Genomic DNA, 24,296 nt, shown 5'->3' with positions numbered 1-24,296 from the left:
CTAAAAATTAAAAATTAAAAATTAAAAACGAAATAATTATAAAACGACTTTTAATTAATAACTCATCTAGTTGACCAATGATTGCAAAGAGTCGAAGTCTAATTCTGATCAGAAATAATAGGTCATGACATGAGCTATAATACAAACTAAGACATAAGCATGATATAGCCAATAATGAAGCTATTGTAGTTCTAAAGAAAAAAAAAAAAAGGCTTCGAGAATTTTGAACTTTTTTGGGTAATAATGTTCACAAAAAAAAATTTTACAATAAAATCAAGTTAAATTAACTAAAAGAATTAGTGTGACAGTCCGTTCTAATTTTACAATTTTATAAATTTTAAAAGAATAATTTAATGAAAATGCCCTAAATGTGAGATTAATGAGACATACAAAATATCTTTTTTAGCGTATCTTTGAACTACTCGACGATACAAACGCATAGATGCAAACATAACTGAATTCACAATTACAACGAAGATTTTTCAAATTTCGAAGCGTGAATTCACGTTATAAGAGATATTTTTCTGTTTTTCTTTTGTGGCTTTGTTACGTGAGCCAATGGGGTCCACGCCCCATTCCTCCACCTCTCCCCCTTTTCTCCCTACCTCTCGGGACTCTCTCTCACCTTTTTATCAGATCTCCCTCACACTATTCTGTGGCTGCCACCTCATCCTACCTCATTCTCTCTCTTCACTCGATCTCTCCCGCATCTCTCTCTTCCTTCTTCCTCAGCAAGCACCGAGAGGGTGCAACGGCATCGCCACACACCACCTTCCCGGCGAACTCCACCGTAGCCATCAGTGAATATCATGACTCTCATCCTCCCTTTTTCATTACTTTCCTCCCTCGTCTATTTTTTCTTTTTTTTTTTTCTTTCTTTTTTCTCTGAAAACTGATTTGCGTCGAACCTGGTTGAATTTGCGTCGAACCTGGTTGAATTCTGGATAACATTGATATGCTTAAGAGTAGGAAGATGTATAGCTTAGTGGAACAACTTGTACAGTACTAAATCCTTTTGGGTTGATTTGGGCACCGACCAATTGTATGTTTCGTTGTTGGGAGGTCTGCAAGTTCATTAAAATATTGGTGTGTCTATTGTTGTGCTTTTGATTTTGGGAACTACACTACTTATTGATTAGTGGGAGGAGTTAAAATGATCAGGTATCTTGTTAGGTTTAGCTGCAAGCACTCTACATGGGATAAGATTATTTCTTCGGCTTTCTCGAACTTTTATAGTTCAAATAGTACTTTGTTTTGAATGCAGTTGAATGCAGTTGCTGATTCATTTATCAGCTAGGTGACTCTTTAGGTGTTAGACTGATTCAGTATGGTAACTGCAGGTCGGAATCGTACCTTTGGTGACTTTATTGGTGCATCTGGAATCACAGATGGAATGCTTGACACTTTGATTTCATTGAAGGATTTTCAAGGGATAAAGGGATTGCCCCCTCTATCAGAGCTTGAAGACATTCGTTATGAGAAAAATACCAGAAAATCCTCGAGAGCTGAAATAGAGCGCCAGAAACAGGAGGAAGTTGCCAAAGCAAGAGTGAGAACAGTAGACGACAAGGGGAGAGCTTATGGAACAGGAAGAAGGAAATGTAGTGTAGCACGTGTCTGGATTCATCCTGGTAATGGTAAATTCACAATTAATGATGAACAATTTGACGCCTATTTTCCAATGCTTGATCATCGTGCTGCTCTCCTCCGACCTTTCTCTGAGACAAAAACGTTGGGCCTTTGGGACATCGCTTGTACTGTTCAAGGAGGAGGCACCACAGGTAAGCCTAAGTTTGTTGCTACGCACTTTATTTTGATTTATATGTTGACCTTTTACCTTGACATTGGCTTGTTTGAGATCCAATTCAACTGCTGTTTCCCTCCGTTATCCTTGAACTTGCAATTCTATAGCTTTATATGCCAGAAAACCACAAATTTGCCTCGCTACTTACTACCCGCACTGCCAAGCTCTCATGGAAAACAAATTTCTGTCCAGTTCCATATGTTAGTAAAGCTTTTCTTCCCCTGCTCTCATGAAGTCAAATGAATGCGAGTGTCCTTTTCTTCCTAGGTTGTTAGGGTGAATTAATTGTGGTTAGATTTTCATTTCACATCAAGTAATTAAACTGAAACAGAGCAGAGGAAAAGATAAGAAAATAGGAGCCAACATCTCGACAGAATTAAATACAAATTGATTGTAATTTCTAAAGATTGTTTCGTGCTTTTTGATGCTGGCTCTTCTTCCTATATTGTAGTTGAGTACAAAAATACTCTGTGTGCAAATTGTTACTCCCAACAGTAACTCCTTTTTAAAGAACAATGTTTAATATGTTCGGTATGTTAATTCTTTGCATAAACGTTTTTGTTTGTGTTAAATATGGAAAATTAAAAAGGTGTTTTTTTCCAGGTCAAGTTCGAGCAATTCAATTAGGAGTGAGCAGAGCCTTGCAAAATTGGGAACCGGACTTGCGTCCTGCTCTCAAAGAATGTAAATATTTCTCTTCCCCTTTGTCCGCTGGTTATTTCTGGCTTATAAGGGGAAACAGATCTTAACCTGGCAATATCTATCTGCCCCTTCCTTGCTAACCCAGCAACTTGTTTGTGTTTCCAGCTGGTTTCTTGACAAGGGACTCGCGTGTGGTGGAAAGGAAAAAACCCGGAAAAGCAAAAGCAAGGAAGAGCTTCCAGTGGGTCAAGCGTTGATCAGGTACTCCGAGCTTGGCTTTCTGCGCAGTTTTGTTTGGAACTTAAAAGTATGGTTTACTGCAATAACTTATTGAGATCCACTCGTATGGCATTTCAAGTGTAGCTTGTGATAGACGATGAGTGGTAGAAGAATTTTGTAGATTTTGTGGTGTGAGAAAACATCCGGAGCTATTCGATTTGTTTCTGATCCTTCCTTGCTTCCAGTCGACATTTTGTACTAGACTTTGACTGGATTTATTTGCGAACTCAGGTAATATTTGAGTTGTCTTATGAAGTGAGCCGTTGTTTTCTTTGCAGCCAAAGCATCGTGGAGACACGAGTTGAATTTCAGAGAGTTCGTTTAAAATTGAGACGGCTTCTGAAATAAGAGGACTACGGAAGGCAACGATACAAGTTCATTGTCCACGTAAAGTTCAATTCTGATAGACATTGAGACATCAAATCTGAAATACAAGACATGCACTGCATAAACTCCCCAACATTGAAGTATATGCATCCCGATCCCCCATGTCATGGAAGCTCCACATGTTGCAGAACAAACTGTGAGCTTCCCCGGCATGACCCAATTTACTCAATGTCCTCACAAGATATGCATATATCGACTTCGTCATGTACTTCTTCGACATCCCCACCACCTCATCAAACCTACCCAGCTGCCCTTCTGCAACCAAAAGATTCAAAACCACACTCTACGTAAATTCATTAGGCCGGCAATTGTTCTGTACCATTTTCAAGAACACAATGATGGCCTTGTCAACCATCTTGCTCCGAGCAAGAGCCTGAATCATAGTATTATACAGCATCATATTCGGAGAGCAACCCTTGTTCACAATCTCCTGAAACAACCCGAGACACTCATCGCCCTTACCCAATTTCCCAACCATTCTGATCATAATCGTGTACGTGGCTCGCAATGCTTCTTCTTCATATCATCAAACACCTTGCGTGCATCCTCAACCTGCCAAATTTCTGCTGCAAATCAGAAAATCAGAAACCCACAAAAACCCACATCGAAATCGAACATGTGAGCGCAACCACAATGTCACATTGCATTCAATTCAATCAAAATTCAAACCTTTTCGTCTTTCGCCAACGCATCCAGAAGCATGTTGTAGGCAAAAATGTCGAGCTTGTTACCCCGCCGACGCATGTCGATGTAAGTATCGAAAGCTTTGCCGGAATCGCGAGAGCGCAGGAAGGCCTGAAGCAAGCACTTGTAAGTGTAGCTGTTCATGTTGAGATTCCATTTCTTCACCAACCCAATAGAGGTTTCCAAGTCTTCGGTGCTGCCGAACAGGCCGATGAGGATGTTGACGGTGGAGATGTTGCCACGTATGCTGGAGCGGTCCATGTCGCGGAGGATCGACCGGACTAGGTCGAACCGGGCGGGGGAGGTGGACTTGGAGAGAGGATGAGGAGGATTCGGTTGCAGGTGAAGGCGTCGTGGTGGAAATTAGGGGAGAGCGAGGGGCAAAATCGGAAGAATCTGCCGGAGAGGTCGGGGGGCAGGTTACCGATTTCAGGATTTCGGTGGCTTCGGACGGGGTGATGTGGAGGGAGAGGGAGGTGAGGTAGCCAGAGAGGTCCGAGAAGGGGTCTGATAACATGGCGGAAGGGGATTGGCGGCCGAGGAGGATTTGGGTGGCTTTGCAGACGAGGTCGCGCCGCGGGAGAGCGTAGCCACGGATGTCGGTGGGGAGGGGCGGCGGCGGGGTTACCTCGGCCGAGAGGGAAAGGCCGGTTGGGGAGGTTGAGGTTATTTTGGCGGTGTACTTTGTGGCATAGTGGCGGCACGTGGTGGTTGAGGGCGTGGGTTTAGTGAGGCGGAGGAGTCTCAGGTGGTGGCGGTAGCGGTGGTGGTGAGTGTTTGTTTGGTATTCGAATGTTACCGTTAGAAAGAGCAGTGGACTGGTTTGCACTGGTTAAACTGTGTTTTGTTAATAAGCAAACGACGTCGTACACAGAGTGCTTTTGCGCACTCCACATTAGTGTTTTCATCAAGTTGTAGCGCAGATTCCTCTAATATTGGTATGGTGAAAAATCACTTTATTTATTTATTTATTTTTTTATCAGCACTTTATTGTTATAATAGGGATAAATAAGAGAGAAATAACTTTTGTTAGAAATAGAAATTGAACGGATGCAGGCAAAGAGAGGAGGAATATTGATATTATTACTTTCACTCTTGATCTTGTGTGTTGTTATGAGGTTACAAACATCTCTCTCTATATATAAACGTTTTGATCCAACAAAACTTTACATGCAAAAAGAAAAAACTTCTCTCCCTAAGACTAAATTTCACAACATTTATCTCTATCTTAGGACCTAGGTCTACCGTAAATTCTATGAGTTATCTAATTCTTTCCGATCATAAACACCAAAGAAAAAGTCCAAATTAAATAACTCATAAAAAAATATAACGTGTTCACTTATTTGAAATAAAAGCGACGAGAAGCTTGATTTATGTGTCATGAAAAAAGAAAAAAAAAAAAAACCGCACATCCCTTGAAAAAAACGACGAGAAGTTTTGTTCTTGTTGTTAGGTTGCTTTTTGGAGGGTGCAGAACCCCCTGTACACCAAAACAGCTTAGAAAAGAAATAATATTTGCCAAAACAAATCCTGGTATATGTAATTTGGATCAAATTAATCCTTTCAAAATTTTATTTCGACAATTGCCAACGGCGAATAGCTCGGAACCCAGCAGAAGGCATCCTCTCAAAAGCAAGGGCTACGGGTGTTTCCTGGACGATGAGGAGTATAGCAGTTAGCATGTTAGTAACAAAATTAAATAATTTACATGAAAATTTCCTATATTTTTGTATCAGACAATGAGGAGAAAACGAAGGAAAGGAGAAACAACTTTTGAATGGACAAAAATACGAACCGGTGTATCAGCTTGATAACGGAACTCTCCTCCGACATATTTGGATGGTGGCTCCTCATAGCACTCTCGGTAGGCCAGAGAGAAGAGGTTCTGCAATGGATACAATCTCCTGATGATCAACCCCAGATGCTTAGAGAGTTCTCCAATCTCTGCCCGCACTTTTTTGAGCTGTATAAAAATTAAGTGAACTGAAATAAGAACGACGGAACAATTACAGAAATTGACAACAAATCGCCATGTATGAATACCCAAATTACAAATCATCTCAGTACCAAAGTAGTACCTTAAAAGTCTTTTTTTGAGCGAACAACAAGAGAGAGAGAGAGAGAGAGAGAGAGAGAGAGAGAGGTTGTTGAAATAAAACAGTAAAAAGAGATGTAGGGCTGGTTTGGTATTGTTGTGCTTTGAAAAAAAAAATTGTTTCTACTGTGCTGTGAAATAAAGCAACAAAGTGTTTTTTTGTAAAAGTGATTTTGAAAAAAAAAAAAAAAAAAAAAAAAAAGAACAGTATGATAGTGTTTGGTAAACTTTTATGTAAAATAGCAATGACTATGTGAAATGACCAAAAGGGGTATAATACTAGATGTGCTATTAATTTAATTTTCCCAACAAATAAAGATGAATTACTAAATATACTTTATTTTTAAGAGAAAAATATTTATAAACTTTATCTTAAATATTAATTAGTATGACAAACTATTTCAATTTCAATATATTAAACTAAATAGCTAGGATTCATTAGTACAATATTGTTAATGTACTTGAAAGTAGACCTGGCAATTTCTGACACGACCCGATAACCCGACACGACACGACACGAAATTAACAAGTGTTTGGGTCGACACGATAACGAATCGGGTCGTTATCGGGTAACCCGATAAGCACCTGTTAAGATAACGGGTTGGTTCGAGTATACACGTGGGTAACACGATACACGATAAGCAGAATATTATTTTTATAATTTTATAACCCTAAAAAAATACTGTAATAATTATATACATTAATTTTACAATTTTATACCCCTAAAAATTTTAAATTAACTATAAAATTTATAATAATTATAATAATTATATATACTATAATAATTATACCCCCAAAATATTAAGTCTATCTATAATAATTATATATATATATATATATATATTAAATTTTATAAAAACTATAATAATTATTAATTAATAATTTAATATGCATGATGCATTGCATGATTTTGCATCCATTGAAATTTGACGTGATTTGTTTCCATTCAAATTTCAATAATCAATTTCTTGTCATTGCCAACTTGCCGTCCTTTTTGAAAAAAAAAATGGAGGGAAAATGAAAATGTTAAGAAAAGTTGAAAATAAAACAAAAAAGTGAGGGAATTAGGGAAAGATGTTGGAGGGAAAAGTGAAAATGATAAGACAAAGTTGAAAAGGAAACAAAAAAGAGAGGGAAAAATGAAAATTAATAGAAGTGATGCGAAATTTTTTTTTTTTTTTAAGTTATTAACTTTTTATCACACACATAATTGTCATGACATATCTCACTATTTTTATAATGACACACGTGACACGTGATGTATGTACTATTCCGTGTACCAGTCAATTATAATTTATACGTACAAAATAAATAGATTTAAATCTACTTAATAAATATATATATATAGTTATACACACACACACACACACACGGAACTTGATTGATGGCTACGAATTCTCCAAAACTAATTTCAACGATCCCAACCGTCAAACTTGTTTGTATATGATTTGAGATCACATCAGCAAAAAATCATAAAAAATAAACATTCAGAGATCAAGTAACGGGACAAAGCTTTTCAACGGTTATAAACGAAAAATCACGATTTAACGGTTATTTTAACTCCGATTTTGATGATTTTTTATAACTACACTCCTTGACCCTATATGAATACAATGAATGAATTCGATCTTAAATTTAAAATATTTACACAAGTGGATACCACAAAATCTTATGTTATACTTAATGAAAGTATAAATAAACTCTAAGTGTTAGTCAATCTATCGTTTTACGAATTCTCCAAAACTAATTTCAACGATCCAAATCGTCAAAATTGTTTGTATATGCTTGGAGATCACATCAGAAAAAAATCACAAAAAAAAAACATTCAGAGATCAAGTAACGAGACAAAGCTTTTCAACGGTTATAAACGAAAAATCACGATTTAACGGTTATTTTAACTCCGATTTTGATGATTTTTTATAACTACACTCCTTGACCCTATATGAATACAATGAATGAATTCGATCTTCAATTTAAAATATTTACACAAGTGGATACCACAAAATCTTATGTTATACTTAATGAAAGTATAAATAAACTCTAAGTGTTAGTCAATCTATCGTTTTACGAATTCTCCAAAACTAATTTCAACGATCCAAACCGTCAAAATTGTTTGTATATGCTTGGAGATCACATCAGCAAAAAATCACAAAAAAAAAACATTCAGAGATCAAGTAACGGGACAAAGCTTTTCAACGGTTATAAACGAAAAATCACGATTTAACGGTTATTTTAACTCCGATTTTGATGATTTTTTATAACTACACTCCTTGACCCTATATGAATACAATGAATGAATTCGATCTTCAATTTAAAATATTTACACAAGTGAATACCACAAAATCTTATGTTATACTTAATAAAAGTATAAATAAACTCTAAGTGTTAGCCAATCTATCGTTTTACGAATTCTCCAAAACTAATTTCAACGATCCAAACCGTCAAAATTGTTTGTATATGTTTGGAGATCACATCAGCAAAAAAATCACAAAAAAAAATCATTCAAAGAACAAGTAACGGGACAAAGCTTTTCAACGGTCATAAACGAAAAATCATGATTTAACGGTTATTTTAACTCCGATTTTGATGGTTTTTTATAACTACACTCCTTGATCCTATATGAATACAATGAATGAATTCGATCTTCAATTTAAAATATTTACACAAGTGGATACTACAAAATCTTATGTTATACTTAATGAAAGTATAAATAAACTCTAAGTGTTAGTCAATCTATCGTTTTACGAATTCTCCAAAACTAATTTCAACGATCCAAACCGTCAAAATTGTTTGTATACGCTTGGAGATCACATCAGCAAAAATCACAAAAAAAAACATTCAGAGATCAAGTAACGGGACAAAGATTTTCAACGGTTATAAACGAAAAATCACGATTTAACGGTTATTTTAACTCCGATTTTGATAATTTTTTTATAACTACACTCCTTGACCCTATATGAATACAATGAATGAATTCGATCTTCAATTTAAAATATTTACACAAGTGAATACCACAAAATCTTATGTTATACTTAACAAAAGTATAAATAAACTCTAAGTGTTAGTCAATCTATCATTTTACGAATTCTCCAAAACTAATTTAAACGATCCAAACCGTCAAAATTGTTTGTATATGCTTGGAGATCACATCAGCAAAAAATCACAAAAAAAAAACATTCAGAGATCAAGTAACGGGACAAAGCTTTTCAACGGTTATAAACGAAAAATCACGATTTAACGGCTATTTTAACTCCGATTTTGATGATTTTTTATAACTACACTCCTTGACCCTATATGAATACAATGAATGAATTCGATCTTCAATTTAAAATATTTACACAAGTGGATACCACAAAATCTTATGTTATACTTAATGAAAGTATAAATAAACTCTAAATGTTAGTCAATCTATCGTTTTACGAATTCTCCAAAACTAATTTCAATGATCCAAACCGTCAAAATTGTTTGTATATGCTTGGAGATCACATCAGCAAAAAATCACAAAAAAAAAAAAACATTCAGAGATCAAGTAACGGGACAAAGCTTTTCAACGGTTATAAACGAAAAATCACGATTTAACGGTTATTTTAACTCCGATTTTGATGATTTTTTATAACTACACTCCTTGACCCTATATGAATACAATGAATGAATTCGATCTTCAATTTAAAATATTTACACAAGTGAATACCACAAAATCTTATGTTATACTTAATAAAAGTATAAATAAACTCTAAGTGTTAGCCAATCTATCGTTTTACGAATTCTCCAAAACTAATTTCAACGATCCAAACCGTCAAAATTGTTTGTATATGTTTGGAGATCACATCAGCAAAAAAATCACAAAAAAAAAACATTCAAAGATCAAGTAACGGGACAAAGCTTTTCAACGGTTATAAACGAAAAATCATGATTTAACGGTTATTTTAACTCCGATTTTGATGGTTTTTTATAACTACACTCCTTGATCCTATATGAATACAATGAATGAATTCGATCTTCAATTTAAAATATTTACACAAGTGGATACTACAAAATCTTATGTTATACTTAATGAAAGTATAAATAAACTCTAAGTGTTAGTCAATCTATCGTTTTACGAATTCTCCAAAACTAATTTCAACGATCCAAACCGTCAAAATTGTTTGTATATGCTTGGAGATCACATCAGCAAAAAATCACAAAAAAAAAAACATTCAGAGATCAAGTAACGGGACAAAGATTTTCAACGGTTATAAACGAAAAATCACGATTTAACGGTTATTTTAACTCCGATTTTGATAATCTTTTTATAACTACACTCCTTGACCCTATATGAATACAATGAATGAATTCGATCTTCAATTTAAAATATTTACACAAGTGAATACCACAAAATCTTATGTTATACTTAACAAAAGTATAAATAAACTCTAAGTGTTAGTCAATCTATCATTTTACGAATTCTCCAAAACTAATTTCAACGATCCAAACCGTCAAAATTGTTTGTATATGCTTGGAGATCACATCAGCAAAAAATCACAAAAAAAAAACATTCAGAGATCAAGTAACGGGACAAATCTTTTCAACGGTTATAAACGAAAAATCACGATTTAACGGCTATTTTAACTCCGATTTTGATGATTTTTTATAACTACACTCCTTGACCCTATATGAATACAATGAATGAATTCGATCTTAAATTTAAAATATTTACACAAGTGGATACCACAAAATCTTATGTTATACTTAATGAAAGTATAAATAAACTCTAAGTGTTAGTCAATCTATCGTTTTACGAATTCTCCAAAACTAATTTCAACGATCCAAATCGTCAAAATTGTTTGTATACGCTTGGAGATCACATCAGAAAAAAATCACAAAAAAAAAACATTCAGAGATCAAGTAACGAGACAAAGCTTTTCAACGGTTATAAACGAAAAATCACGATTTAACGGTTATTTTAACTCCGATTTTGATGATTTTTTATAACTACACTCCTTGACCCTATATGAATACAATGAATGAATTCGATCTTCAATTTAAAATATTTACACAAGTGGATACCACAAAATCTTATGTTATACTTAATGAAAGTATAAATAAACTCTAAGTGTTAGTTAATCTATCGTTTTACGAATTCTCCAAAACTAATTTCAACGATCCAAACCGTCAAAATTGTTTCTATATGCTTGGAGATCACATCAGCAAAAAATCACAAAAAAAAAACATTCAGAGATCAAGTAACGGGACAAAGCTTTTCAACGGTTATAAACGAAAAATCACGATTTAACGGTTATTTTAACTCCGATTTTGATGATTTTTTATAACTACACTCCTTGACCCTATATGAATACAATGAATGAATTCGATCTTCAATTTAAAATATTTACACAAGTGAATACCACAAAATCTTATGTTATACTTAATAAAAGTATAAATAAACTCTAAGTGTTAGCCAATCTATCGTTTTACGAATTCTCCAAAACTAATTTCAACGATCCCAACCGTCAAACTTGTTTGTATATGATTTGAGATCACATCAGCAAAAAATCATAAAAAATAAACATTCAGAGATCAAGTAACGGGACAAAGCTTTTCAACGGTTATAAACGAAAAATCACGATTTAACGGTTATTTTAACTCCGATTTTGATGATTTTTTATAACTACACTCCTTGACCCTATATGAATACAATGAATGAATTCGATCTTAAATTTAAAATATTTACACAAGTGGATACCACAAAATCTTATGTTATACTTAATGAAAGTATAAATAAACTCTAAGTGTTAGTCAATCTATCGTTTTACGAATTCTCCAAAACTAATTTCAACGATCCAAATCGTCAAAATTGTTTGTATATGCTTGGAGATCACATCAGAAAAAAATCACAAAAAAAAAACATTCAGAGATCAAGTAACGAGACAAAGCTTTTCAACGGTTATAAACGAAAAATCACGATTTAACGGTTATTTTAACTCCGATTTTGATGATTTTTTATAACTACACTCCTTGACCCTATATGAATACAATGAATGAATTCGATCTTCAATTTAAAATATTTACACAAGTGGATACCACAAAATCTTATGTTATACTTAATGAAAGTATAAATAAACTCTAAGTGTTAGTCAATCTATCGTTTTACGAATTCTCCAAAACTAATTTCAACGATCCAAACCGTCAAAATTGTTTCTATATGCTTGGAGATCACATCAGCAAAAAATCACAAAAAAAAAACATTCAGAGATCAAGTAACGGGACAAAGCTTTTCAACGGTTATAAACGAAAAATCACGATTTAACGGTTATTTTAACTCCGATTTTGATGATTTTTTATAACTACACTCCTTGACCCTATATGAATACAATGAATGAATTCGATCTTCAATTTAAAATATTTACACAAGTGAATACCACAAAATCTTATGTTATACTTAATAAAAGTATAAATAAACTCTAAGTGTTAGCCAATCTATCGTTTTACGAATTCTCCAAAACTAATTTCAACGATCCAAACCGTCAAAATTGTTTGTATATGTTTGGAGATCACATCAGCAAAAAATCACAAAAAAAAATCATTCAAAGATCAAGTAACGGGACAAAGCTTTTCAACGGTCATAAACGAAAAATCATGATTTAACGGTTATTTTAACTCCGATTTTGATGGTTTTTTATAACTACACTCCTTGATCCTATATGAATACAATGAATGAATTCGATCTTCAATTTAAAATATTTACACAAGTGGATACTACAAAATCTTATGTTATACTTAATGAAAGTATAAATAAACTCTAAGTGTTAGTCAATCTATCGTTTTACGAATTCTCCAAAACTAATTTCAACGATCCAAACCGTCAAAATTGTTTGTATATGCTTGGAGATCACATCAGCAAAAAATCACAAAAAAAAAACATTCAGAGATCAAGTAACGGGACAAAGATTTTCAACGGTTATAAACGAAAAATCACGATTTAACGGTTATTTTAACTCCGATTTTGATAATTTTTTTATAACTACACTCCTTGACCCTATATGAATACAATGAATGAATTCGATCTTCAATTTAAAATATTTACACAAGTGAATACCACAAAATCTTATGTTATACTTAACAAAAGTATAAATAAACTCTAAGTGTTAGTCAATCTATCATTTTACGAATTCTCCAAAACTAATTTAAACGATCCAAACCGTCAAAATTGTTTGTATATGCTTGGAGATCACATCAGCAAAAAATCACAAAAAAAAAACATTCAGAGATCAAGTAACGGGACAAAGCTTTTCAACGGTTATAAACGAAAAATCACGATTTAACGGCTATTTTAACTCCGATTTTGATGATTTTTTATAACTACACTCCTTGACCCTATATGAATACAATGAATGAATTCGATCTTCAATTTAAAATATTTACACAAGTGGATACCACAAAATCTTATGTTATACTTAATGAAAGTATAAATAAACTCTAAATGTTAGTCAATCTATCGTTTTACGAATTCTCCAAAACTAATTTCAATGATCCAAACCGTCAAAATTGTTTGTATATGCTTGGAGATCACATCAGCAAAAAATCACAAAAAAAAAAAACATTCAGAGATCAAGTAACGGGACAAAGCTTTTCAACGGTTATAAACGAAAAATCACGATTTAACGGTTATTTTAACTCCGATTTTGATGATTTTTTATAACTACACTCCTTGACCCTATATGAATACAATGAATGAATTCGATCTTCAATTTAAAATATTTACACAAGTGAATACCACAAAATCTTATGTTATACTTAATAAAAGTATAAATAAACTCTAAGTGTTAGCCAATCTATCGTTTTACGAATTCTCCAAAACTAATTTCAACGATCCAAACCGTCAAAATTGTTTGTATATGTTTGGAGATCACATCAGCAAAAAAATCACAAAAAAAAAACATTCAAAGATCAAGTAACGGGACAAAGCTTTTCAACGGTTATAAACGAAAAATCATGATTTAACGGTTATTTTAACTCCGATTTTGATGGTTTTTTATAACTACACTCCTTGATCCTATATGAATACAATGAATGAATTCGATCTTCAATTTAAAATATTTACACAAGTGGATACTACAAAATCTTATGTTATACTTAATGAAAGTATAAATAAACTCTAAGTGTTAGTCAATCTATCGTTTTACGAATTCTCCAAAACTAATTTCAACGATCCAAACCGTCAAAATTGTTTGTATATGCTTGGAGATCACATCAGCAAAAAATCACAAAAAAAAAACATTCAGAGATCAAGTAACGGGACAAAGATTTTCAACGGTTATAAACGAAAAATCACGATTTAACGGTTATTTTAACTCCGATTTTGATAATCTTTTTATAACTACACTCCTTGACCCTATATGAATACAATGAATGAATTCGATCTTCAATTTAAAATATTTACACAAGTGAATACCACAAAATCTTATGTTATACTTAACAAAAGTATAAATAAACTCTAAGTGTTAGTCAATCTATCATTTTACGAATTCTCCAAAACTAATTTCAACGATCCAAACCGTCAAAATTGTTTGTATATGCTTGGAGATCACATCAGCAAAAAATCACAAAAAAAAAACATTCAGAGATCAAGTAACGGGACAAATCTTTTCAACGGTTATAAACGAAAAATCACGATTTAACGGCTATTTTAACTCCGATTTTGATGATTTTTTATAACTACACTCCTTGACCCTATATGAATACAATGAATGAATTCGATCTTAAATTTAAAATATTTACACAAGTGGATACCACAAAATCTTATGTTATACTTAATGAAAGTATAAATAAACTCTAAGTGTTAGTCAATCTATCGTTTTACGAATTCTCCAAAACTAATTTCAACGATCCAAATCGTCAAAATTGTTTGTATACGCTTGGAGATCACATCAGAAAAAAATCACAAAAAAAAAACATTCAGAGATCAAGTAACGAGACAAAGCTTTTCAACGGTTATAAACGAAAAATCACGATTTAACGGTTATTTTAACTCCGATTTTGATGATTTTTTATAACTACACTCCTTGACCCTATATGAATACAATGAATGAATTCGATCTTCAATTTAAAATATTTACACAAGTGGATACCACAAAATCTTATGTTATACTTAATGAAAGTATAAATAAACTCTAAGTGTTAGTTAATCTATCGTTTTACGAATTCTCCAAAACTAATTTCAACGATCCAAACCGTCAAAATTGTTTCTATATGCTTGGAGATCACATCAGCAAAAAATTACAAAAAAAAAACATTCAGAGATCAAGTAACGGGACAAAGCTTTTCAACGGTTATAAACGAAAAATCACGATTTAACGGTTATTTTAACTCCGATTTTGATGATTTTTTATAACTACACTCCTTGACCCTATATGAATACAATGAATGAATTCGATCTTCAATTTAAAATATTTACACAAGTGAATACCACAAAATCTTATGTTATACTTAATAAAAGTATAAATAAACTCTAAGTGTTAGCCAATCTATCGTTTTACGAATTCTCCAAAACTAATTTCAACGATCCAAACCGTCAAAATTGTTTGTATATGTTTCGAGATCACATCAGCAAAAAAATCACAAAAAAAAAACATTCAAAGATCAAGTAACGGGACAAAGCTTTTCAACGGTTATAAACGAAAAATCATGATTTAACGGTTATTTTAACTCCGATTTTGATGGTTTTTTATAACTACACTCCTTGATCCTATATGAATACAATGAATGAATTCGATCTTCAATTTAAAATATTTACACAAGTGGATACTACAAAATCTTATGTTATACTTAATGAAAGTATAAATAAACTCTAAGTGTTAGTCAATCTATCGTTTTACGAATTCTCCAAAACTAATTTCAACGATCCAAACCGTCAAAATTGTTTGTATATGCTTGGAGATCACATCAGCAAAAAATCACAAAAAAAAAAACATTCAGAGATCAAGTAACGGGACAAAGATTTTCAACGGTTATAAACGAAAAATCACGATTTAACGGTTATTTTAACTCCGATTTTGATAATTTTTTTATAACTACACTCCTTGACCCTATATGAATACAATGAATGAATTCGATCTTCAATTTAAAATATTTACACAAGTGAATACCACAAAATCTTATGTTATACTTAACAAAAGTATAAATAAACTCTAAGTGTTAGTCAATCTATCATTTTACGAATTCTCCAAAACTAATTTCAACGATCCAAACGTCAAAATTGTTTGTATATGCTTGGAGATCACATCAGCAAAAAATCACAAAAAAAAAACATTCAGAGATCAAGTAACGGGACAAAGCTTTTCAACGGTTATAAACGAAAAATCACGATTTAACGGCTATTTTAACTCCGATTTTGATGATTTTTTATAACTACACTCCTTGACCCTATATGAATACAATGAATGAATTCGATCTTCAATTTAAAATATTTACACAAGTGGATACCACAAAATCTTATGTTATACTTAATGAAAGTATAAATAAACTCTAAATGTTAGTCAATCTATCGTTTTACGAATTCTCCAAAACTAATTTCAATGATCCAAACCGTCAAAATTGTTTGTATATGCTTGGAGATCACATCAGCAAAAAATCACAAAAAAAAAAAACATTCAGAGATCAAGTAACGGGACAAAGCTTTTCAACGGTTATAAACGAAAAATCACGATTTAACGGTTATTTTAACTCCGATTTTGATGATTTTTTATAACTACACTCCTTGAACCTATATGAATACAATGAATGAATTCGATCTTCAATTTAAAATATTTACACAAGTGAATACCACAAAATCTTATGTTATACTTAATAAAAGTATAAATAAACTCTAAGTGTTAGCCAATCTATCGTTTTACGAATTCTCCAAAACTAATTTCAACGATCCAAACCGTCAAAATTGTTTGTATATGTTTGGAGATCACATCAGCAAAAAATCACAAAAAAAAAACATTCAAAGATCAAGTAACGGGACAAAGCTTTTCAACGGTTATAAACGAAAAATCATGATTTAACGGTTATTTTAACTCCGATTTTGATGGTTTTTTATAACTACACTCCTTGATCCTATATGAATACAACGAATGAATTCGATCTTCAATTTAAAATATTTACACAAGTGGATACTACAAAATCTTATGTTATACTTAATGAAAGTATAAATAAACTCTAAGTGTTAGTCAATCTATCGTTTTACGAATTCTCCAAAACTAATTTCAACGATCCAAACCGTCAAAATTGTTTGTATATGCTTGGAGATCACATCAGCAAAAAATCACAAAAAAAAAAACATTCAGAGATCAAGTAACGGGACAAAGATTTTCAACGGTTATAAACGAAAAATCACGATTTAACGGTTATTTTAACTCCGATTTTGATAATTTTTTTATAACTACACTCCTTGACCCTATATGAATACAATGAATGAATTCGATCTTCAATTTAAAATATTTACACAAGTGAATACCACAAAATCTTATGTTATACTTAACAAAAGTATAAATAAACTCTAAGTGTTAGTCAATCTATCATTTTACGAATTCTCCAAAACTAATTTCAACGATCCAAACCGTCAAAATTGTTTGTATATGCTTGGAGATCACATCAGCAAAAAATCACAAAAAAAAACATTCAGAGATCAAGTAACGGGACAAAGCTTTTCAACGGTTATAAACGAAAAATCACGATTTAACGGCTATTTTAACTCCGATTTTGATGATTTTTTATAACTACACTCCTTGACCCTATATGAATACAATGAATGAATTCGATCTTCAATTTAAAATATTTACACAAGTGGATACCACAAAATCTTATGTTATACTTAATGAAAGTATAAATAAACTCTAAATGTTAGTCAATCTATCGTTTTACGAATTCTCCAAAACTAATTTCAATGATCCAAACCGTCAAAATTGTTTGTATATGCTTGGAGATCACATCAGCAAAAAATCACAAAAAAAAAAAAACATTCAGAGATCAAGTAACGGGACAAAGCTTTTCAACGGTTATAAACGAAAAATCACGATTTAACGGTTATTTTAACTCCGATTTTGATGATTTTTTATAACTACACTCCTTGACCCTATATGAATACAATGAATGAATTCGATCTTCAATTTAAAATATTTACACAAGTGAATACCACAAAATCTTATGTTATACTTAATAAAAGTATAAATAAACTGTGTTAGTCAATCTATCGTTTTTCGAATTCTCCAAAACTAATTTCAACGATCCAAACCGTCAAAATTGTTTGTATATGCTTGGAGATCACATCAGCAAAAAATCACAAAAAAAAAACATTCAGAGATCAAGTAACGGGACAAAGCTTTTCAACGGTTATAAACGAAAAATCATGATTTAACGGTTATTTTAACTCCGATTTTGATGATTTTTTATAACTACACTCCTTGACCCTATATGAATACAATGAATGAATTCTATCTTCAATTTAAAATATTTACACAAGTGGATACTACAAAATCTTATGTTATACTTAATGAAAGTATAAATAAACTCTAAGTGTTAGTCAATCTATCGTTTTACGAATTCTCCAAAACTAATTTCAACGATCCAAACTGTCAAAATTGTTTGTATATGCTTGGAGATCACATTAGAAAAAAATCACAAAAAAAAAACATTCAGAGATCAAGTAACGGGACAAAGCTTTTCAACGGTTATAAACGAAAAATTACGATTTAACGGTTATTTTAACTCCGATTTTGATGATTTTTTATAACTACACTCCTTGACCCTATATGAATACAATGAATGAATTCGATCTGCAATTTAAAATATTTACACAAGTGAATACCACAAATCTTATGTTATACTTAATAAAAGTATAAATAAACTCTAAGTGTTAGTCAATCTATCGTTTTACGAATTCTCCAAAACTAATTTCAACGATCCAAACCGTCAAAATTGTTTGTATATGCTTGGAGATCACATCAGCAAAAAATCACAAAAAAAAAACATTCAGAGATCAAGTAACGGGACAAAGCTTTTCAACGGTTATAAACGAAAAAATTACGATTTAAAGGTTATTTTAACTCCGATTTTGATGATTTTTTATAACTACACTCCTTGACCCTATATGAATATAATGAATGAATTTGATCTTCAATTTAAAATATTTACACAAGTGGATACCACAAAATCTTATGTTATACTTAATGAAAGTATAAATAAACTCTAGTGTTTGTCAATCTATCGTTTTACGAATTCTCCAAAACTAATTTCAACGATCCAAATCGTCAAAATTGTTTGTATACGCTTGGAGATTTTGTAAATGGAGGTGTAAACTTTTGAGAAAGACTTACAATCTTAAAAACAAAAACTCTTTATCCTTGCACATTTAATATTTGTAATATATTAGTAGTGAGAGAGGAGAGTCGGATCCCAACTCTGCAGAACATTGTTTGGATCAGCTAGATTGGTCTTCAACGCGTTCAATGCGTCACCTGTCAAATCCAATCATTCATTCATTCATTCATTCATTCATTAGCTCATTCCAATTCCCGCAACCAAACACACCCAAATTCAAAAACACACAGACACAGACATACCTTCTACGTTGGCAGCGAGCTTATGGAGGTGAAAGAAGCCAAACAGCAGAATCAGCCATACAGAAACAGAGGCGGAGGACAGCATCGCTGTTGGGTCTGTTGGAGCTCAGGTAAGCAGCTGGCGTTGACCGATCAAAATCCGAAGCATCTCTTCGTTGACCGGATTCCAGAAAATTCGGTGGCTGTTTGATTAAATTGCAGATTGCGTTTGGGAAAGAAAGCCGCTGCTTCTTAGAGAGAGAGGTTGAAATCTCAGCTCGCCAGTTTTGGAGAGGAAAGAAAGAAAGGTAAAAGGTTTGGGAGGAAGACGGAGGAGCAGGCGGATGGAGGGCTCTCAATCAGTCAAAGTCGCAGCCCATCGCGTGGGGAAGGTTCATTTCTTCTTTTGTTTATATTTTATCTTTGACTTTTTAGCTGATTCCTGAAATTGTTATGCAATTCCTCGCTTTGTTGTGAGATTTCTGATTTTATTCATCTTCAATTATTTTGATTATTTTATAAAAATACAAAATTATCTTCAATTTTTTGTCAAATTATTATGGCCAATTGTTTATTGAATTGAGGTTATTTTTATCATTTGATCCTTATTTAATGGATATTTTTAATGAAATGACTAAAATAATTGATAATTAACAAACTCAGGGATCACTTCTAGTAATTTCAATCACAAGAACCATATTGATGAATTATGCTAATTTCATGAACTATTTTGGTTAATTTCATAATAGAAAAGTAAAAACTAAAAATTAAAAATTGAAAACAAAATTATTATCAAGTTACTTTAATCAAGGTTTTAAAAGACGCTAGACGCTAGTAAGGCAGCTGGTTGGGGCCGAGCGCCTAGGTGGCTAGGCTGGATCCAGGCAGGTGCCTAGGCGGACGAGGCAGATTTAATTATATCTATTATATTTCGTATAAATAAATGTCTATTTATACTTAAAATATATATAATTTCATTATGAACTACAAAATAGAATGACATATATATTATGCTATTGGAACATAATGAAAACATGGGAAACAAACATATAATGTGTGTTCATTTAAGTATTCAACAAGTCTCTTACAATTTATTGAAAAAAATAAATGCAAAATGAAAATTATCTATTTTCAATCTAAATGAGTAGCAACCTGGGCGGGTGCCTAGGTAGGTCTTGGCGGGCTCCTCAGTAGGTTTAGGAGTCATTTCTTAATTTTCAAATGCCTAAGCATTAATTAGGGCGGTGACCAGCTGCCTAACACCTAGGCGGGGGCTTAAGCGCGCTAGGTGGAAATTTTTAGAACAGTGCTTTGAATTAATAACTCATTTAGTTGACCAAGGGTTGCAAAGAGTCGAAGTCTGATTCTGATTAGAAATAATAGACCATGACATAGCCAATAGTGAAGCTATTGTAGTTCTAAAGAATAAAATTTGGCTTCGAGAATTTTGAACTTTTTTGGGTAATAATGTTCGCAAAAAATATTTTACAATAAAATCAATTCAATTAACTAAAAGAATTAGCTTCTACTGAAATTATCACATAAAATTATGTAAACATCTAATTTAGGATATATACTATAGGGACTTTATCATATGAGGCAATACTCTTTTAGGAATAAAAAGATTTTATTAAAGTCTTTAGACCAGCTCCAACTCTTAGACCCAAACCCAAATATTTAGTCCATTAAAAGACGGAATTTAAGTCTATGAACAATGAATATCACCCAACTATCAAGATCCAAATTTAGGAATAAAAAGATTTTTTTTTTTTTTGAACTTTTGAATCATATTATTTTAATTTAATTTGACAAATGTTTTGACATTAAAAAAATTAAATTTGGACAAAATTTTCAAAACCGAACAGATCACACCAACTAATCAAACTATAATACACACACCAATCAATCTTCAGTATACATGTCACATGTAACAACCCGTTCCAAATTTTACGTTTTTATTTTATTTTAAAAGCGTGAATTTACAAAATTGCCCTAGAGGCAAGGACTTTGACTTCCGTTGACCATCGACTTGAAAGATGTGGGACTTATTCTTTTAGCATATCCTCGTAGTACTCATTGGTACGAACGTATAGGCGAAAGCCGTTTGCGAGTCCGGATTATAACAGTATAGTTACGTACGTTCGAAATTGGTTATTCAAGGTTAGTGTTTATTTAAATTAAATCCCCACTTTGTGGGGGGAAGCCCAATCAGAAAGAAAGAAGAAAGAAAAAAAAAAAAAAAAAAAAAAAAAAAACCAGGGGAAAAGCTTCCCGTGCACCCATACCCGCACCCACCGCGGGTCCATTTTTCAAGGCCGATTCCGGTCAACTCCGGTGGATTTTTTCGATGCCGCCACCACCATCTTGAAGCTCTCATTCCCCTCTACAAAACCCACCCAAGAACCACCTTGATTAACCACGGGATGTGGATGTTTGAGGCCACGAAAGTTGACGAAAATCAATGGTGCTCCGACCACCCTTCTCCATTTTCCGGCAAATCGGCAAAGCGATGGCCGATGCCACCACTTGGGCTTTGTAGCCCATCATCCCAGGAGCAAAACTCAACCAACCTTGACCCCGTTGGACCACCGTAGACGACGAATCGACGTCGGGAAGTTTTAGGCACCCGTCGGCTTCGTGGGCAAAATTGACCATCTTCCGTCCACTTTTGGACTTCGTGGCAGGTATGAAAGTTGCTCCACTCACTGAGATCTTCATTTATGTCAAGTTTGAGAATTTTTGGAAATAGTTGGATTTTCCGGCGAGTCGGGGTGGCCGACCGCCACCCGCGGCTGCGCGTGCGGCGGCGGCGCGTGGCCAGTGAGCCGCCAATGCTATTTTTAGGCTATGTCGAATGTTTTGAATTCAGTTTTGTCATTTGAATGACGTAGGTTGATCGTTGGAACCTAAATTCGTTATGATACGTTACTTGATAAAAATGTAAATCGATGATCCGACCGTTGGATCGTCACCAAAATTGGATACATTATAATACGTAATATTTAAAGATCATAGGAATTTACGGATCCGGAATCCGACTTACGGATCTTCCTGAATTGGATTTGTAAGTTAGTCAAATAAATGTTCACGTCCACTTGTTTTAGGCAATTGGCGGAGATCTGACCATTGGATCGTAATGAAATTTTAATATGTTATTTTAGAAACATATTGTGGATCGTTGGGAGTTGCGGATTGAAAATCTGATATGCGGATCTTCCGGGTCAAGTTATACAGGGTTGTAAACCCTACCGTCGATCTTTGATCGACGGTTGACTTGTGGTCAATGGATCTCAAGCTATTTTAGAATGTCGTTGAGGTTGTGTTTTATGTGAATTACATATTCTACGGATAAGAGTTCTGAGATGTGATTTGATAATTGGTCACAGGGACCAATCATTCAGGACCTCGATGCGCGTGCTAGAGAAGTATAGCGTGGACTCCAGGTGAGTGGATCTTTTCCTTTTTATTGTACATATTATTGAGAGTTCTATCGACACTTTTAAATTGATTAGGTATATTACCTTCATATAATTATTGTGAATGCTTGAAGTACCTATATGAATTACGAATGGCTTGATCCCTATTTAGGGTACGTAGGCAGTCTAACGAGACGTTAGATGCAGCCATAAAATATTTGAGACAAAAGCCTTGCTTGGGGAAATTGAGTAATGCGAAGGAAATTGGTAAAGACAAGTTTTAGTTTTGTGAATTAGTTAGTTAAATTAGAGTTAATTGGATTGTTATGGATAATTATCCCTGAAAATAAGTAGTTTGGGAGTAGGGCGTTATTGATTGTACACTTCACACCATATTGTTTATAATTGAAAATGCTACGACATGGTTGAGTAGTAGATTGCATCATGATATATCCATATGTATATTACTTGCATATAATTATTGGGAATGCTTTCAAGTGCAAAGGTGAACTCAGGACACCCAGGTAAGTTCAGGTGAGTTTATGGTATTAATTGAATCGATTAAGTTATAGCATGACTACAGTTATGAGTTAGGCAACTTCGATACTGTCGTACTGGTTGCCATGAGTTGCACATGTTATATTGAGATACATTGAGAGCTCATAAACCTGCACCCAGTTGTTAGTGCTCCCGTCCGTGGCCAGGGCACAGTCCTTCACGTGATGTTCACCTCCCGCACCTTATGCTCACCTTGGATTCAAGGTAGGTGCACAGTCCTGTCGTACATACCACTTTAGGTGGTTCCGACTTGTAGGTGACCCGCGATTATTCGCCCAGCCTTCACTTGATCGTAGCACTTGAGCGTATTTATTTACACCCAGTCCTGTCGTGCAAACCACTTTAGGTGGTTCCGACTCGTGTGCAGGTATACTTATTGAGCTATGGGCTAGCCAGGATTGATGAGATATGGATAAGTCGTACAGGTCACTATAGGTGACTCCGACTTATATGCTAGCCAGGATTTATGAGATATGGATAAGTCGTACAGGTCACTATAGGTGACTCTGACTTATATGCTAGCCAGCATTGATGAGATATGAATAAGTCGTACAGGTCACTATAGGTGACTCCGACTTATATGCTAGCCATGATTGATGAGATATGGATAAGTTGTATATGTCATTTTAGATGACTCTGACTGATATATCACTTTGTATTGATTTAGTTCATTTGGCCTACTTATTAATGTATGGTGGATTTGATGGCAAACCATGGTTTTGGTCATTTCCGAGTATGGTTTGGATATATGTATATATGTTGTACTATCTTATGGAAAACGATACGGGTTTTACATTTAGGGGCATTACTTTTAGAGAGGTAGTAACTTTGGGAAGCTTGGTTTTACTGCTTACTCACACCTTTTGTTT

At 33.4% G+C, this 24,296-nt stretch overlaps 1 protein-coding gene and 1 pseudogene across 2 annotated transcripts; one reads left to right on the top strand and one right to left on the bottom strand.

Annotated features, from left to right (window-relative positions):
* The first annotated feature begins 1,019 nt into the window (after nucleotides 1–1,019).
* LOC125476756 (30S ribosomal protein S9, mitochondrial-like) lies at nucleotides 1,020–3,160 on the top strand. 2 transcript variants are annotated; one of them, XR_007258057.1, is made up of 4 exons: nucleotides 1,020–1,781; nucleotides 2,408–2,488; nucleotides 2,612–2,753; nucleotides 3,004–3,160. XR_007258057.1 is itself a non-coding variant. In XM_048583268.1 (3 exons), exons 1-3 carry the CDS (start codon nucleotides 1,328–1,330, stop codon nucleotides 2,701–2,703), a joined length of 627 nt encoding a protein of 208 aa, XP_048439225.1. In that variant the 5' UTR covers nucleotides 1,020–1,327; the 3' UTR covers nucleotides 2,704–2,980. The 2 variants fall into 2 exon arrangements, 1 of the variants encoding a protein (XP_048439225.1); XM_048583268.1 differs by lacking the exon at nucleotides 3,004–3,160 and having other exon boundaries at nucleotides 2,612–2,980.
* LOC103952610 lies at nucleotides 3,144–5,478 on the bottom strand (annotated as a pseudogene).
* Nucleotides 5,479–24,296: the final 18,818 nt, after the last annotated feature.

Source organism: the organism of the source record quoted next, unplaced genomic scaffold (assembly GCF_019419815.1).
Source record: "Pyrus x bretschneideri cultivar Hongxiangsu unplaced genomic scaffold, Pyrus_bretschneideri_v1 Contig2, whole genome shotgun sequence".
NCBI lineage: Eukaryota > Viridiplantae > Streptophyta > Magnoliopsida > Rosales > Rosaceae > Pyrus > Pyrus x bretschneideri.
This window is presented reverse-complemented; position numbering and strand designations above follow the sequence as displayed.

What these genes read in the sequence shown, in the direction of transcription:
- LOC125476756 (XM_048583268.1), top strand. Translation starts at nt 1,328, where the DNA reads ATGGTAACTGCAGGTCGGAATCGTACCTTTGGTGACTTTATTGGTGCA. An exon ending in TCAAGGAGGAGGCACCACAG is followed by an intron (nt 1,782 to 2,407) that starts GTAAGCCTAAGT and finishes GTTTTTTTCCAG; the next exon opens with GTCAAGTTCGAGCAATTCAA. An exon ending in GCGTCCTGCTCTCAAAGAAT is followed by an intron (nt 2,489 to 2,611) that starts GTAAATATTTCT and finishes TTGTGTTTCCAG; the next exon opens with CTGGTTTCTTGACAAGGGAC.